Here is a 15,593-nt window from a genome sequence, read left to right on the forward strand (position 1 = left end):
CACAGTAATACACACACACAGTAATACACACACACCTGTGCACAGAGTGGGCGTGGCTCTGCAGGAAGTGGGCGTGGCTCTCAGCCAGGTAAACCTTCTCCAGAGCGTCGGTGGTCTTCAGACCAACAACCAGACCGTCCACCTGCTTCCTCAGCAGGGGGCGCCACTGGTCCAGCTCGCCCCCCAGAACCTCCACCTGCTGCACACACACAGTCCCATCATCAATATCAATAATATCTATAATAATTGATAATGTTGACAATGATCAGCTGATCTTACTGAGGAGCTGTTGATGATGTCATCTCTCAGACTGAAGCCGTCCTCCAGCAGCAGCTGACTGTCCTCCATCGCTGCGTCCAGCGTCTCCGTCAGACCCGACACGTCCCGACGTCCAGACTGAGACACATCTTCAATTACTACTTACAAAAGCTTCATATTTATATTTATATATATGTATATGTATTTATATGTATTTATATATATGTATATATATTTATATATGTATATGTATGTATATGTATATGTGTGTGTGTTTATACTCTGTGTGTGTGTGTGTGTTTATACTCTGTGTGTGCGTGTGTGTGTGTGTTTATACTCTGTGTGTGTGTGTGTGTTTATACTCTGTGTGTGTGTGTGTGTTTGTGTGTGTGTGTTTATACTCTGTGTGTGTGTTTATACTCTGTGTGTGTGTGTGTGTGTGTGTGTGTTTATACTCTGTGTGTGCGTGTGTTTGTGTGTGTGTTTATACTCTGTGTGTGTGTGTTTATACTCTGTGTGTGTGTGTGTGTGTGTGTGTGTGTGTTTATACTCTGTGTGTGCGTGTGTGTGTGTGTGTGTGTTTATACTCTGTGTGTGTGTGTGTGTTTGTGTGTGTGTGTTTATACTCTGTGTGTGCGTGTGTGTGTGTGTGTGTTTATACTCTGTGTGTGTGTTTATACTCTGTGTGTGTGTGTGTGTGTGTGTGTGTTTATACTCTGTGTGTGTGTGTTTATACTCTGTGTGTGTGTGTGTGTGTGTGTGTGTGTTTATACTCTGTGTGTGCGTGTGTGTGTGTGTGTGTGTTTATACTCTGTGTGTGTGTGTGTGTTTGTGTGTGTGTGTTTATACTCTGTGTGTGCGTGTGTGTGTGTGTGTGTTTATACTCTGTGTGTGTGTGTTTGTGTGTGTGTGTGTGTGTGTTTATACTCTGTGTGTGTGTGTTTGTGTGTGTGTGTGTGTGTTTATACTCTGTGTGTGTGTGTGTGTTTATACTCTGTGTGTGTGTGTTTATACTCTGTGTGTGCGTGTGTGTGTGTGTGTGTTTATACTCTGTGTGTGTGTGTGTTTGTGTGTGTGTGTGTATTTACCTGGCAGCGTTGCAGCAGAGTGTGTGTGGTGTCCAGCAGTGTGTGTGTTTGTGTGTTTCGTTGTTCAGCAGTGTGTATGTGTGTGTGTGCGTGTTGCAGCGTTTCCGTGTGAACGGTGAGCAAGGCGTCGAGCTGGCGGAGCTGCTTGTTAAGCCCCGCCCCCCTGGACAGGAAGTCCATCTGCAGCGAGCTGGTGAGCGTCTCTGATTGGCTGCAGAGAGACGGAGTATTAACACACACATTATACACACACATTATACACACACACATTATACACACACACACATTATACACACCTGAGCTCCTGATTGGCTGCAACGTTGGCGGCCGTTTGATTGACAGCTCTGATGGTTTCCAACATGGCCGCCACCTTGTCCAGCAAACGCGTCTGATTGGCTGCATTTAGCTCTGCCTCTGTGGTCCGGTTCAGATGTCCCGCCTCCCGCTGCAGCTCTGTCAGTGATTATTGATTATTGATTAGTTTCTAATTGATCACTGTGTGTGGATTCATTGATAAGCTGGTGATGATGTCACTATGATGTCATCATGTTACCCTGAATGTCGTCCTGAAGGCGGCTGATGCTCTCCAGCAGCAATGCACCCTGGGATACGCTGCTGTTGGTGGACAAACCCACTTCCTGTAGCTCGTTAGAGAGACGAATCACCTGACCAATCAGAGGGCAGGAAACATATTTAATATGTTATCAGCTGTTTACAGGTGTGTGTGTGTGTGTGTGTGTGTGTTAGTTATCAGCTGTTTACAGGTGTGTGTGTGTGTGTGTGTGTTAGTTTACAGGTATGTGTGTGTGTGTGTGTGTGTGTGTGTGTTAGTTATCAGCTGTTTACAGGTGTGTGTGTGTGTGTGTTAGTTATCAGCTGTTTACAGGTGAGCTCTGAACATGGATGACTCATGCTTACCTGCTGCAGCAGAGCGCTGAGGTCAGAGGTCAGGTGACTTAAGTCCTCCTCCACTCTGGACAGGTGAGCCGACGTGTTTCCTGAAAACAACACCTGAACACACAGCAGGTAAGTCATCACCTGATCAGCTGACAGTAATATGATGTCATAGCCTCTGAATCATCTGTTTACCTGGACTTCTCTGGTCTGGTTCTGCAGCGCCACCAGCTGGCTGTACGGCGCCATGGCAACGCCGCTCGTGTTCACTGACAGGAAGTGATCGTGCAGCTCGTCCAAATCATCAAAAAGCACCACGAGGCATTCATCGTTACACGCTGGAGAGAAGAAGAGAGGTGAGGGGGGGGGGTCTGTGTGTGTGTGTGTGTGTGTGTGTGTGTGTGTGTGTGTGTGTGTGTGTGTGTGTGTGTGTGTGTGTGTGTGTGTGTGTGTGTGTGTGTGTGTGTGTGTGTGTGTGTGTGTGTGTGTGTGTGGTGTATATCAGCAGCACTCACACACACACTCTCCTCCCTGCAGGAAGTGTCTGTCTTCACACTGCTCACAGAGGTGACCTTTGACCCCGGCCTTGCAGTCACACTGTCCGGTCAGCTGATCGCAGAGCGGCTGCATCGAGCCCCAGCCGCTGCAGCTGCAGCGTGAGCACCTCCCGCCCGGTAGCGAGGGGTTACCATAGTAACCAGCAGAGCACCTGCAGTGATGTCACAGTAAAATCTCAGTTTGAGGTTTAAACTGCTCGTTACAGATCGGCCAATCACACGAGCGACAGTCAGGTGACAGCAGTGATGTCATGGCGCTTACCTCTCACAGTATCGCCCCTCGTACCCCGTCTGACACGCGTTGCAGCGGAAGTCTCCGAACAGCCCCTCTGACACACACGTGGGGCTGAAACTACACACACACACACAGTGAAGGTTACACCAGGCGGGGAGTTCCGGTCCTCTGAAATGAGGCCAACCAGGAAGTAACTTAAAGCTGCATTCTATCAAAAGGCCACCAGGGGGCGACCGTTTTGGTGTCAAAAGGACTTCCGTCTCTATACAAGTCAATGGAGAATTCACCAACTTCTCACTTGATTTCTAACCTCAGTAAACGTTTTCAAAATGTGTTTATGGTCTCAATCGCTAGTTTAAAGCCTTCTTCAATGCAGTATGATGTTCATTTGGGACATTTTGGCCTCCCTGATTTTATATGTGACGATAAAGCAGGGTATGCATTAGGGCGTGGCTACGTGGTGATTGACAGGTTGATTGGTTCACAGGTTCAGGAGGGCGCCTCATGCTCCTCCTGATGCCCATATAAGTAGAACAGTAGACAGTAGAAACAGTAGAAACAGTAGAGAACAGTAGAGAACAGTAGAGAACAGTAGAAACAGTAGAAACGGTAAAGGACAGTAGAAACAGTAGAAACAGTAGAGAACAGTAGAGAACAGTAGAAACAGTAGAAACAGTAGAAACAGTAAAGGACAGTAGAACAGTAGAGAACAGTAGAAACAGTAGAAACAGTAGAGGACAGTAGAAACAGTAGAAACAGTAGAGGACAGTAGAAACAGTAGAGGACAGTAGAAACGGTAGAGGACAGTAGAAACAGTAGAGAACAGTAGAAACAGTAGAAACAGTAGAAACAGTAGAGAACAGTAGAGAACAGTAGAAACAGTAGAAGACAGTAGAAACAGTAGAAACAGTAGAAACAGTAGAAACGGTAGAGGACAGTAGAAACAGTAGAGGACAGTAGAGGACAGTAGAAACATTAGAAACAGTAGAGGACAGTAGAGGACAGTAGAAACATTAGAAACAGTAGAGGACAGTAGAAACAGTAGAAACAGTAGAAACAGTAGAAACAGTAGAGGACAGTAGAGGACAGTAGAGGACAGTAGAAACAGTAGAGGACAGTAGAGGACAGTAGAAACATTAGAAACAGTAGAGGACAGTAGAGGACAGTAGAAACAGTAGAAACATTAGAAACAGTAGAAACAGTAGAGGACAGTAGAGGACAGTAGAAACATTAGAAACAGTAGAGGACAGTAGAAACAGTAGAAACAGTAGAAACAGTAGAGGACAGTAGAGGACAGTAGAAACAGTAGAAACGGTAGAAACGGTAGAGGACAGTAGAAACAGTAGAGGACAGTAGAGGACAGTAGAAACATTAGAAACAGTAGAGGACAGTAGAGGACAGTAGAAACAGTAGAAACATTTGAAACAGTAGAAACAGTAGAGGACAGTAGAAACAGTAGAGGACAGTAGAGGACAGTAGAGGACAGTAGAGGACAGTAGAAACAGTAGAGGACAGTAGAGGACAGTAGAAACATTAGAAACAGTAGAGGACAGTAGAGGACAGTAGAAACACTAGAGGACAGTAGAAACAGTAGAGGACAGTAGAAACACTAGAGGACAGTAGAAACAGTAGAGGACAGTAGAAACAGTAGAGGACAGTAGAAACACTAGAGGACAGTAGAAACAGTAGAGGACAGTAGAAACAGTAGAAACAGTAGAGGACAGTAGAGGACAGTAGAAACAGTAGAGGACAGTAGAAACAGTAGAAACAGTAGAAACAGTAGAGGACAGTAGAAACACTAGAGGACAGTAGAAACAGTAGAGGACAGTAGAAACACTAGAGGACAGTAGAAACAGTAGAAACAGTAGAGGACAGTAGAAACAGCAGAAACAGTAGAGGACAGTAGAAACAGTAGAAACAGTAGAGGACAGTAGAAACAGTAGAGGACAGTAGAAACAGTAGAAACAGTAGAGGACAGTAGAAACAGTAGAGGACAGTAGAGGACAGCAGGAGACAGTAGAAACAGTAGAGGACAGTAGAAACAGTAGAAACAGTAGAGTCTCACCTGTTCTCTCGTAGCGGGCACGAGCACAGCGAGCAGTCACTGATGGAGCCGGTTACGTTCCCATAATGCCCGGCGGCACAAAGCTCGCAGCTCCGCCCGGCGGTGTGATCCCGGCAGTCCTGAAATAATGACATCATCATCCTCTACTGTTTCTACTGTCCTCTACTGTTTCTACTGTCCTCTACTGTTTCTACTGTCCTCTACTGTCCTCTACTGTTTCTACTGTCCTCTACTGTCCTCTACTGTTTCTACTGTCCTCTACTGTTTCTATTGTTTCTAATGTTTCTATTGTTTCTAATGTTTCTAATGTTTCTACTGTCCTCTACTGTTTCTACTGTCCTCTATTTTTTTTACTGTCCACTACTGTCCTCTACTGTTTCTACTGTCCTCTACTGTCCTCTACTGTTTCTATTGTTTCTACTGTCCTCTACTGTTTCTACTGTCCACTACTGTCCTCTACTGTTTCTACTGTCCTCTACTGTCTTCTACTGTTTCTACTGTCCTCTACTGTCCTCTACTGTTTCTATTGTTTCTACTGTTTCTACTGTTTCTACTGTCCTCTGCTGTCTTCTACTGTTTCTACTGTTTCTACTGTTTCTACTGTCCTCTACTGTTTCTATTGTTTCTACTGTTTCTACTGTCCTCTACTGTCCTCTACTGTTTCTACTGTCCTCTACTGTCCTCTACTGTTTCTACTGTCCTCTACTGTCCTCTACTGTCCTTTACTGTTTCTACTGTCCTCTACTGTTTCTATTGCTTCTACTGTTTCTACTGTCCTCTACTGTTTCTACTGTCCTCTACTGTCCTCTACTGTATTCTGGTGTTTCTACTGTCCTCTACTGTTTCTATTGTTTCTACTGTTTCTACTGTCCTGTACTGTTTCTACTGTTTCTACTGTTTCTACTGTTTCTACTGTCCTGTACTGTTTCTACTGTTTCTATTGTTTCTACTGTTTCTACTGTTTCTACTGTTTCTACTGTCCTGTACTGTTTCTACTGTTTCTACTGTCCTCTACTGTTTCTACTGTCCTCTACTGTTTCTACTGTCCTCTACTGTCCTCTACTGTCTTCTGGTGTTTCTACTGTCCTCTACTGTTTCTACTGTTTCTATTGTTTCTACTGTTTCTACTGTTTCTACTGTCCTGTACTGTTTCTACTGTTTCTATTGTATCTACTGTTTCTACTGTTTCTACTGTTTCTACTGTTTCTACTGTTTCTACGGTCCTCTACTGTTTCTACTGTCCTCTACTGTCCTCTACTGTTTCTACTGTCCTCTACTGTCCTCTACTGTCTTCTGGTGTTTCTACTGTCCTCTACTGTTTCTATTGTTTCTACTGTTTCTACTGTCCTGTACTGTTTCTACTGTTTCTACTGTTTCTACTGTTTCTACTGTTTCTACTGTTTCTACTAACCCTAACCCTTACCTGGCATTCTCCGGTCTCCGGGTCGCAGCGCTCGCTGTGCTTGTTGCAGCGGCATCGAACACACGGAAGCACAAACAGCGACTTTTGATCCTGAGACGACAATTCAGACCGAAGCTGGCGGAAATAACCCGGAGCACATTCCTACAGACAGGTGAGAGACAGACAGGTGAGACACAGACAGGTGAGAGACAGACAGGGGAATGACAGACAGGTGAGAGACAGACAGGTGAGACACAGACAGGTGAAGGTCAGACAGGTGAGACACAGACAGGTGAGACACAGACAGGTGAGGGTCAGACAGGTGAGACACAGACAGGTGAGACACAGACAGGTGAGGGTCAGACAGGTGAGACATAGACAGGTGAGACACAGACAGGTGAGGGTCAGACAGGTGAGACATAGACAGGTGAGGGTCAGACAGGTGAGACACAGACAGGTGAGACACAGACAGGTGAGGGTCAGACAGGTGAGAGACAGACAGGTGAGGGTCAGACAGGTGAGAGACAGACAGGTGAGGGTCAGACAGGTGAGGGTCAGGTTCTACTTGGCGACATCAGTGTTCTGTATTTTGATTGGACAGCAGCAGGATGCAATTCTGTCGTCATGGTTACTGGCTAAATGCTAACATGCTACAGGTTGATTAAAACAATCATGTGGTTGCCATGGTGACACAGCGTACCTGACAGGAAAGTCCGGCGTGTCCAGGTGGACAGGTGCAGGACTCGATCAGTCTGGCTACGTCCCCCTCTGCCTCCCACGCCTCCACCGCTGTTTCCATGGTGACGTTAGATATCCTTACAGAACAACACAAGATGATGTCACTGGTATGACCGATGATGTCACTGGTATGACTGATGATGTCACAGGTATGACTAATGATGTCACTGTGTACCTGCTCTGCTGAAGTCTCGTCCCGTATGAAGCTTTGATGATGACGTATCGGACATTACTGAGGACGGACATGAAGTCAGCGCGACTCACCGTTTCCTCCGACACCGAGTTAAAGTACTTCCACTGGTGCTGTGAGACGCACACACACACACGCACACACACACACACACACAGACACACACACACACACACAGACACACACACACACACACACACACAGACACACACACACACACACACACACACACAGACACACAGACACACACACACACACACACACACACACACAGACACACACACACACACACACAGAGTTATAACGAACCATCACGTGTTACCCTAACCCCTGATCATGGTGATTCACTGCAGTGTGTCGTACCTCTGTCAGCCTGACATCGTGCTGTGTCCTGATGCCGTTGCCAGGGGCAACCATGTCTGTGTATATGACTACATTCCTCAGGGTCCCGCCCCTCATCAGCACCTGAGGCTCTCGATTGGCCAACCCAGAGCCGTCCTCAGCATAGAAGGTCACGACATAAGACAGCAGTCCGCCGTACGACAGCAGCTACAAAACAGAAACAACAAACATGTTGACATTCCTCTACAGTTTACAGTGGTAGTCCCAACTGTTCACAGTGGTACTCCCAACTGTTCACAGTGGTACTCCCGTACTGTTCACAGTGGTACTCCCGTACTGTTCACAGTACTGTTTACAGTGGTACTCCCGTACTGTTTACAGTGGTACTCCCGTACTGTTCACAGTGGTACTCCCGTACTGTTAACAGTGGTACTCCCGTACTGTTCACAGTGGTACTCCCGTACTGTTTACAGTGGTACTCCCGTACTGTTTACAGTGGTACTCCCAACTGTTCACAGTGGTACTCCCGTACTGTTCACAGTGGTACTCCCGTACTGTTCACAGTACTGTTCACAGTGGTACTCCCAACTGTTCACAGTGGTACTCCCGTACTGTTCACAGTGGTACTCCCGTACTGTTCACAGTGGTACTCCCGTACTGTTCACAGTGGTACTCCCGTACTGTTTACAGTGGTACTCCCGTACTGTTCACAGTGGTACTCCCGTACTGTTTACAGTGGTACTCCCAACTGTTTACAGTGGTACTCCCGTACTGTTTACAGTGGTACTCCCAACTGTTTACAGTGGTACTCCCGTACTGTTCACAGTGCTACTCCCGTACTGTTCACAGTGGTACTCCCGTACTGTTCACAGTGGTACTCCCGTACTGTTCACAGTGGTACTCCCGTACTGTTCACAGTGCTACTCCCGTACTGTTTACAGTGGTACTCCCGTACTGTTTACAGTGGTACTCCCGTACTGTTCACAGTGGTACTCCCGTACTGTTCACAGTGGTACTCCCGTACTGTTCACAGTGGTACTCCCGTACTGTTCACAGTGGTACTCCCGTACTGTTCACAGTGGTACTCCCGTACTGTTCACAGTGGTACTCCCAACTGTTTACAGTGGTACTCCCGTACTGTTTACAGTGGTACTCCCAACTGTTTACAGTGGTACTCCCAACTGTTCACAGTGGTACTCCCGTACTGTTTACAGTGGTACTCCCGTACTGTTCACAGTGGTACTCCCGTACTGTTTACAGTGGTACTCCCAACTGTTTACAGTGGTACTCCCGTACTGTTTACAGTGGTACTCCCAACTGTTTACAGTGGTACTCCCGTACTGTTCACAGTGGTACTCCCAACTGTTTACAGTGGTACTCCCGTACTGTTTACAGTGGTACTCCCGTACTGTTTACAGTGGTACTCCCAACTGTTTACAGTGGTACTCCCGTACTGTTCACAGTGGTACTCCCGTACTGTTCACAGTGGTACTCCCGTACTGTTCACAGTGGTACTCCCGTACTGTTCACAGTGCTACTCCCGTACTGTTTACAGTGCTACTCCCGTACTGTTTACAGTGGTACTCCCAACTGTTCACAGTGGTACTCCCGTACTGTTCACAGTGGTACTCCCAACTGTTTACAGTGGTACTCCCGTACTGTTCACAGTGGTACTCCCGTACTGTTTACAGTGGTACTCCCAACTGTTTACAGTGGTACTCCCGTACTGTTCACAGTGGTACTCCCGTACTGTTAACAGTGGTACTCCCGTACTGTTTACAGTGGTACTCCCAACTGTTTACAGTGGTACTCCCGTACTGTTCACAGTGGTACTCCCGTACTGTTAACAGTGGTACTCCCGTACTGTTCACAGTGGTACTCCCAACTGTTTACAGTGGTACTCCCGTACTGTTCACAGTGGTACTCCCGTACTGTTCACAGTGGTACTCCCGTACTGTTTACAGTGGTACTCCCGTACTGTTTACAGTGGTACTCCCGTACTGTTCACAGTGGTACTCCCGTACTGTTTACAGTGGTACTCCCGTACTGTTCACAGTGGTACTCCCGTACTGTTTACAGTGGTACTCCCGTACTGTTCACAGTGGTACTCCCGTACTGTTAACAGTGGTACTCCCGTACTGTTCACAGTGGTACTCCCAACTGTTTACAGTGGTACTCCCGTACTGTTCACAGTGGTACTCCCGTACTGTTCACAGTGGTACTCCCGTACTGTTTACAGTGGTACTCCCGTACTGTTTACAGTGGTACTCCCGTACTGTTCACAGTGGTACTCCCGTACTGTTTACAGTGGTACTCCCGTACTGTTCACAGTGGTACTCCCGTACTGTTTACAGTGGTACTCCCGTACTGTTCACAGTGGTACTCCCGTACTGTTCACAGTGGTACTCCCGTACTGTTTACAGTGGTACTCCCGTACTGTTCACAGTGGTACTCCCGTACTGTTTACAGTGGTACTCCCAACTGTTCACAGTGGTACTCCCAACTGTTTACAGTGCTACTCCCAACTGTTTACAGTGGTACTCCCAACTGTTTACAGTGCTACTCCCAACTGTTTACAGTGCTACTCCCAACTGTTTACAGTGGTACTCCCGTACTGTTCACAGTGGTACTCCCGTACTGTTTACAGTGGTACTCCCGTACTGTTCACAGTGCTACTCCCGTACTGTTTACAGTGCTACTCCCGTACTGTTCACAGTGGTGTAAGGCTGCAGTTTGGGTGACAGTACCTGGTTTCCTTCGAACTGGCGGGGCAGCCTCCAGTAGAGCGGCCCGGCCAGCCTGCTGGTGTTGAGCTGACGGGTATCAAGCAGAATGTCGCCGCTCTGCTGGTAGACTCCAGATACGACACCCTGCAGGTTAGACTGACTGACCACAGTCAACAAGGCCGGAGAGCTAGCCAAGCTGATCTAAGGAAGGAAGAGACAGATTATCTATTTTATGTGCATGTGTACATGATACAACAGCTGGCCCAAAAAGTATCATGATATTTTTTGTCAGATATTTATTTATTTAACCATTTTCCCAAAGTAAAAATAAAAACACAAAGTTAAAGACAGAAAACACAAAATGACCCTAACCCATTTCAAAAGAAACATTTCTAGGAATCAGTTGCTCAACGAGGTAAAAAACATTTACATCTAAGAGAATCCACATTATTTATATAAATGGTGAATAAGAGTGGACCCACTATAGAGCCCTGTGGTACATCCTTGTGGACAGCTGAAACCCTAACCCATATGAAATGCAATGACGACTGTTACTGTTTGAGGGTTAGGGTTATAATGTTTTTTGATATTCATAATGTGTAAATTGCTTTAGTAATCAAATAATGGGAAAATAATCCATAATCCAACAATGAATGGTTAAATGAATCGTTTTTCCCCGATTAGTCTAAAACAAGCCAATCAGCAGTAGAAGCTGCTCGCTGTGTAAAGAGCCTGCAGATTACTTTTATTGTGATTTGGGGCTTTATAAATAAAGATTGACTTTTCCTTTTCTTAGCTCAATCCTAGTTGTGCTCAACCACGTATTCATCAGTAAATGACAGGTCATCACAGTTAGAGATATATACTCACTGACTCCCTGCTGAGGCCGCCCTGCTCCTCACAGTCTCGACTCATTCCTGAACAGAAACACTGAGAGCAGCCGTCTGGATTCTCAGCGGATAGACCGAACCGCCCAGAGACACACTCCTCACAGCGCCGGCCAGCCACGCCCACCTACACACACACAGAGTTAACACACACATAAACACACACACACACATAAACACACACACACACAGAGTTAACACACACACACACAGAGTTAACACACACATAAACACACACACACACACACACACACACACACTCACAGAGTTAACACACACAGACACACACACACTCACACACACACACACTCACACACACACACACACACACACACACACACAGGGTTACCTTGCACACACACTCTCCGGTGTGTCGACAGTCACACACTCTCAGTGTCGTGTTGCAGAACGCCGTCTCCGTTCCCTCCACGTCACAGCCACACGCCGAGCATGCTGGGAAACCATAGTGACCAGGGGCACACTGGTCACATGACCTGCCAGAGAACCCGTCTCTGCACCGACACTGCCCATTGGTCAGATCACACTGAGGGGCGGAGCTTCCTGCTGCGCTGCAGCTGCATGGCTGAAGAGAGCTGAGGCTGTTAGTGTGTGTAGGAGTGTGTAGCAGTGTGTAGCAGTGTGTAGCAGTGTGTAGCAGTGTGTAGCAGTGTGTATTAGTGTGTAGCAGTGTGTAGCAGTGTGTAGCAGTGTCTATTAGTGTGTAGCAGTGTGTAGCAGTGTGTAGTAATGTGTAGCAGTGTGTAGCAGTGTGTAGCAGTGTTTAGCAGTGTGTAGCAGTGTGTAGCAGTGTGTAGTAATGTGTGTGTCATACCTTGCAGCCGGTGACGGGGTCGTAACCATAGTAACCTGTCTCACACCTGTCACAGGTGAGTCCCTCTGTGTGGGGGGGGCAGGTGCACTCGCCACTCTCGGGGTCGCAGTTCCCGCCGGTGTGATCACAGTTGCATGCTGGGAAGAGAAGAAAGTGTCAGCCAATCAGAGATGAGTGAGTCCACCAATCAGCAGCCAGATTGCCATGTTACCTGTTCATTTTATGTACCTGTACAGCTGTTACTCTGGAAACCATAGTAACCACGGCTACAGCGGTCACACCTGTCTCCCGCCACGCCTTCCACACACTGGCAACGCCCCTCATCATCACATGACTCAGACACAGACCCTGATTGGCTGCAGCCACAGGCCTGACAGCCCCGCCCACTCTGCAGCCCGAAAAACCCAGACTGAAAAAAAGAACGAATGAGTGAGTGAATGAGTGAGTGGATGATGGACGGATGATGGATGGATGGATGATGGATGGATGATGGATGGATGGATGGATGGATGATGGATGGATGGATGATGGATGGATGGATGATGGATGGATGGATGGATGGATGGATGATGGATGGATGGATGGATGGATGATGGATGGATGGATGATGGATGGATGGAGGATGGATGATGGATGTATGATGGATGGATGGATGATGGATGTATGATGGATGTATGATGGATGGATGGATGGATGATGGATGGATGGATGGATGGATGATGGATGGATGGATGATGGATGGATGGAGGATGGATGATGGATGTATGATGGATGGATGGATGATGGATGTATGATGGATGTATGATGGATGGATGGATGATGGATGGATGGATGGATGGATGATGGATGGATGGATGGATGGATGTATGATGGATGGATGTATGATGGATGGATGATGGATGGATGGATGATGGATGATGGATGGATGATGGATGGATGGATGGATGGATGGATGGATGATGGATGGATGGATGGATGGATGATGGATGGATGATGGATGGATGGATGGATGGATGATGGATGTATGGATGGATGGATGATTGATGGATGATGGATGGATGGATGGATGGATGATGGATGGATGGATGGATGGATGGATGATGGATGATTGATGGATGATGGATGGATGGATGGATGGATGGATGATGGATGGATGGATGGATGGATGATGGATGGATGGATGGATGATGGATGGATGATGGATGGATGGATGGATGGATGATGGATGGATGGATGGATGATGGATGATTGATGGATGATGGATGGATGGATGGATGGATGGATGATGGATGGATGGATGGATGGATGATGGATGATGGATGGATGGATGGATGGTTGGATGATGGATGGATGGATGGATGGATGGATGATGGATGTATGATGGATGGATGGATGATGGATGTATGATGGATGTATGATGGATGGATGGATGATGGATGGATGTATGATGGATGGATGGATGATGGATGTATGATGGATGTATGATGGATGGATGATGGATGGATGGATGGATGGATGGAGGATGGATGATGGATGTATGATGGATGGATGGATGATGGATGTATGATGGATGTATGATGGATGGATGGATGATGGATGGATGGATGGATGGATGATGGATGGATGGATGATGGATGGATGATGGATGGATGGATGATGGATGGATGGATGATGGATGGATGGATGATGGATGGATGGATGGATGGATGGATGATGGATGGATGGATGGATGGATGGATGATGGATGGATGGATGATGGATGGATGGATGGATGGATGGAGGATGGATGATGGATGTATGATGGATGGATGGATGATGGATGTATGATGGATGTATGATGGATGGATGGATGATGGATGGATGGATGGATGGATGATGGATGGATGGATGGATGGATGTATGATGGATGGATGTATGATGGATGGATGATGGATGGATGGATGATGGATGATGGATGGATGATGGATGGATGGATGGATTGATGGATGGATGGATGGATGGATGATGGATGGATGGATGGATGGATGATGGATGGATGATGGATGGATGGATGGATGATGGATGTATGGATGGATGGATGATTGATGGATGATGGATGGATGGATGGATGGATGATGGATGGATGGATGGATGGATGGATGGATGATGGATGATTGATGGATGATGGATGGATGGATGGATGGATGATGGATGGATGGATGGATGATGGATGGATGGATGATGGATGGATGATGGATGGATGGATGGATGGATGATGGATGGATGGATGGATGGATGATGGATGATTGATGGATGATGGATGGATGGATGGATGGATGATGGATGGATGGATGGATGGATGGATGATGGATGGATGGATGGATGGATGGATGGATGGATGATGGATGGATGATGGATGGATGGATGGATGATGGATGGATGATTGATGGATGATGGATGGATGGATGGATGGATGGATGGATGGATGGATGATGGATGGATGATGGATGGATGGATGGATGATGGATGGATGATTGATGGATGATGGATGGATGGATGGATGGATGGATGGATGGATGGATGATGGATGGATGATGGATGGATGGATGGATGGATGGATGGATGGATGGATGATGGATGGATGATGGATGGATGGATGGATGGATGGATGATGGATGGATGGATGGATGGATGGATGATGGATGGATGGATGGATGGATTGATGGATGGATGGATGATGGATGATGGATATTAAACGGGGGGGTGTCTCACCTGGCAGAGGTCACAGGTGCGTCCCGTCACGTTCTCTCTGCACACGCACTGACCCGTGATGACATCACACACACTGGAGAGGGCGCCGCTTACATCACAGCTGCACTCTGAGAGAGACACGCCCACAAACTGATCAATGACATTAATCAATAATATCAATAATATCAATAATAGTGTGAGTGCATTACAAATAAAAACTATTATGAAATAAGAACTTTAATGATATTTAATAACCTCTCAGTATCTGTTGAAAGTTTTATTAATAATGATCAATTAATCATCGTATTAATGTTTCATCAGCTATTGATCATCAGACTGCAGTTTGATGATGTCACCACTAGATGGTGCACATGCACACACAGTCAAACATGCACACACAGTCACACATGCACACACAGTCACACATGCACACACAGACACACATGCACACAGACACACATGCACACACAGTCACACATGCACACACAGACACACATGCACACACAGTCACACATGCACACACAGACACACATGCACACACAGACACACATGCACACACAGACACACATGCACACACAGTCACACATGCACACACAGACACACATGCACACACAGACACACATGCACACACAGACACACATGCACACAC

At 46.7% G+C, this 15,593-nt stretch overlaps 1 protein-coding gene across 1 annotated transcript in view; it reads right to left on the reverse strand.

The window, feature by feature from the left end:
* lama1 (laminin, alpha 1) overlaps window positions 1-15,593 on the reverse strand; it is a 56,413-nt gene that overhangs the window by 19,710 nt on the left and 21,110 nt on the right. Inside the window, exons 22-41 of the mRNA XM_062415008.1 lie at window positions 14,966-15,072; window positions 12,443-12,623; window positions 12,215-12,351; window positions 11,732-11,965; window positions 11,366-11,509; window positions 10,517-10,696; window positions 7,791-7,976; window positions 7,413-7,540; window positions 7,200-7,314; window positions 6,521-6,661; window positions 5,098-5,216; window positions 3,060-3,149; window positions 2,756-2,949; window positions 2,436-2,578; window positions 2,265-2,357; window positions 1,900-2,011; window positions 1,643-1,799; window positions 1,347-1,557; window positions 280-396; window positions 36-199 (exon numbers count right to left, since the gene is read on the reverse strand). Coding sequence (XP_062270992.1) covers window positions 36-199; window positions 280-396; window positions 1,347-1,557; window positions 1,643-1,799; window positions 1,900-2,011; window positions 2,265-2,357; window positions 2,436-2,578; window positions 2,756-2,949; window positions 3,060-3,149; window positions 5,098-5,216; window positions 6,521-6,661; window positions 7,200-7,314; window positions 7,413-7,540; window positions 7,791-7,976; window positions 10,517-10,696; window positions 11,366-11,509; window positions 11,732-11,965; window positions 12,215-12,351; window positions 12,443-12,623; window positions 14,966-15,072 — 2,953 coding nt within the window. The remainder of the gene's footprint in view (window positions 1-35; window positions 200-279; window positions 397-1,346; window positions 1,558-1,642; window positions 1,800-1,899; window positions 2,012-2,264; window positions 2,358-2,435; window positions 2,579-2,755; window positions 2,950-3,059; window positions 3,150-5,097; window positions 5,217-6,520; window positions 6,662-7,199; window positions 7,315-7,412; window positions 7,541-7,790; window positions 7,977-10,516; window positions 10,697-11,365; window positions 11,510-11,731; window positions 11,966-12,214; window positions 12,352-12,442; window positions 12,624-14,965; window positions 15,073-15,593) is intronic.

Source organism: Scomber scombrus, unplaced genomic scaffold, assembly GCF_963691925.1.
Source record: "Scomber scombrus unplaced genomic scaffold, fScoSco1.1 SCAFFOLD_101, whole genome shotgun sequence".
NCBI lineage: Eukaryota > Metazoa > Chordata > Actinopteri > Scombriformes > Scombridae > Scomber > Scomber scombrus.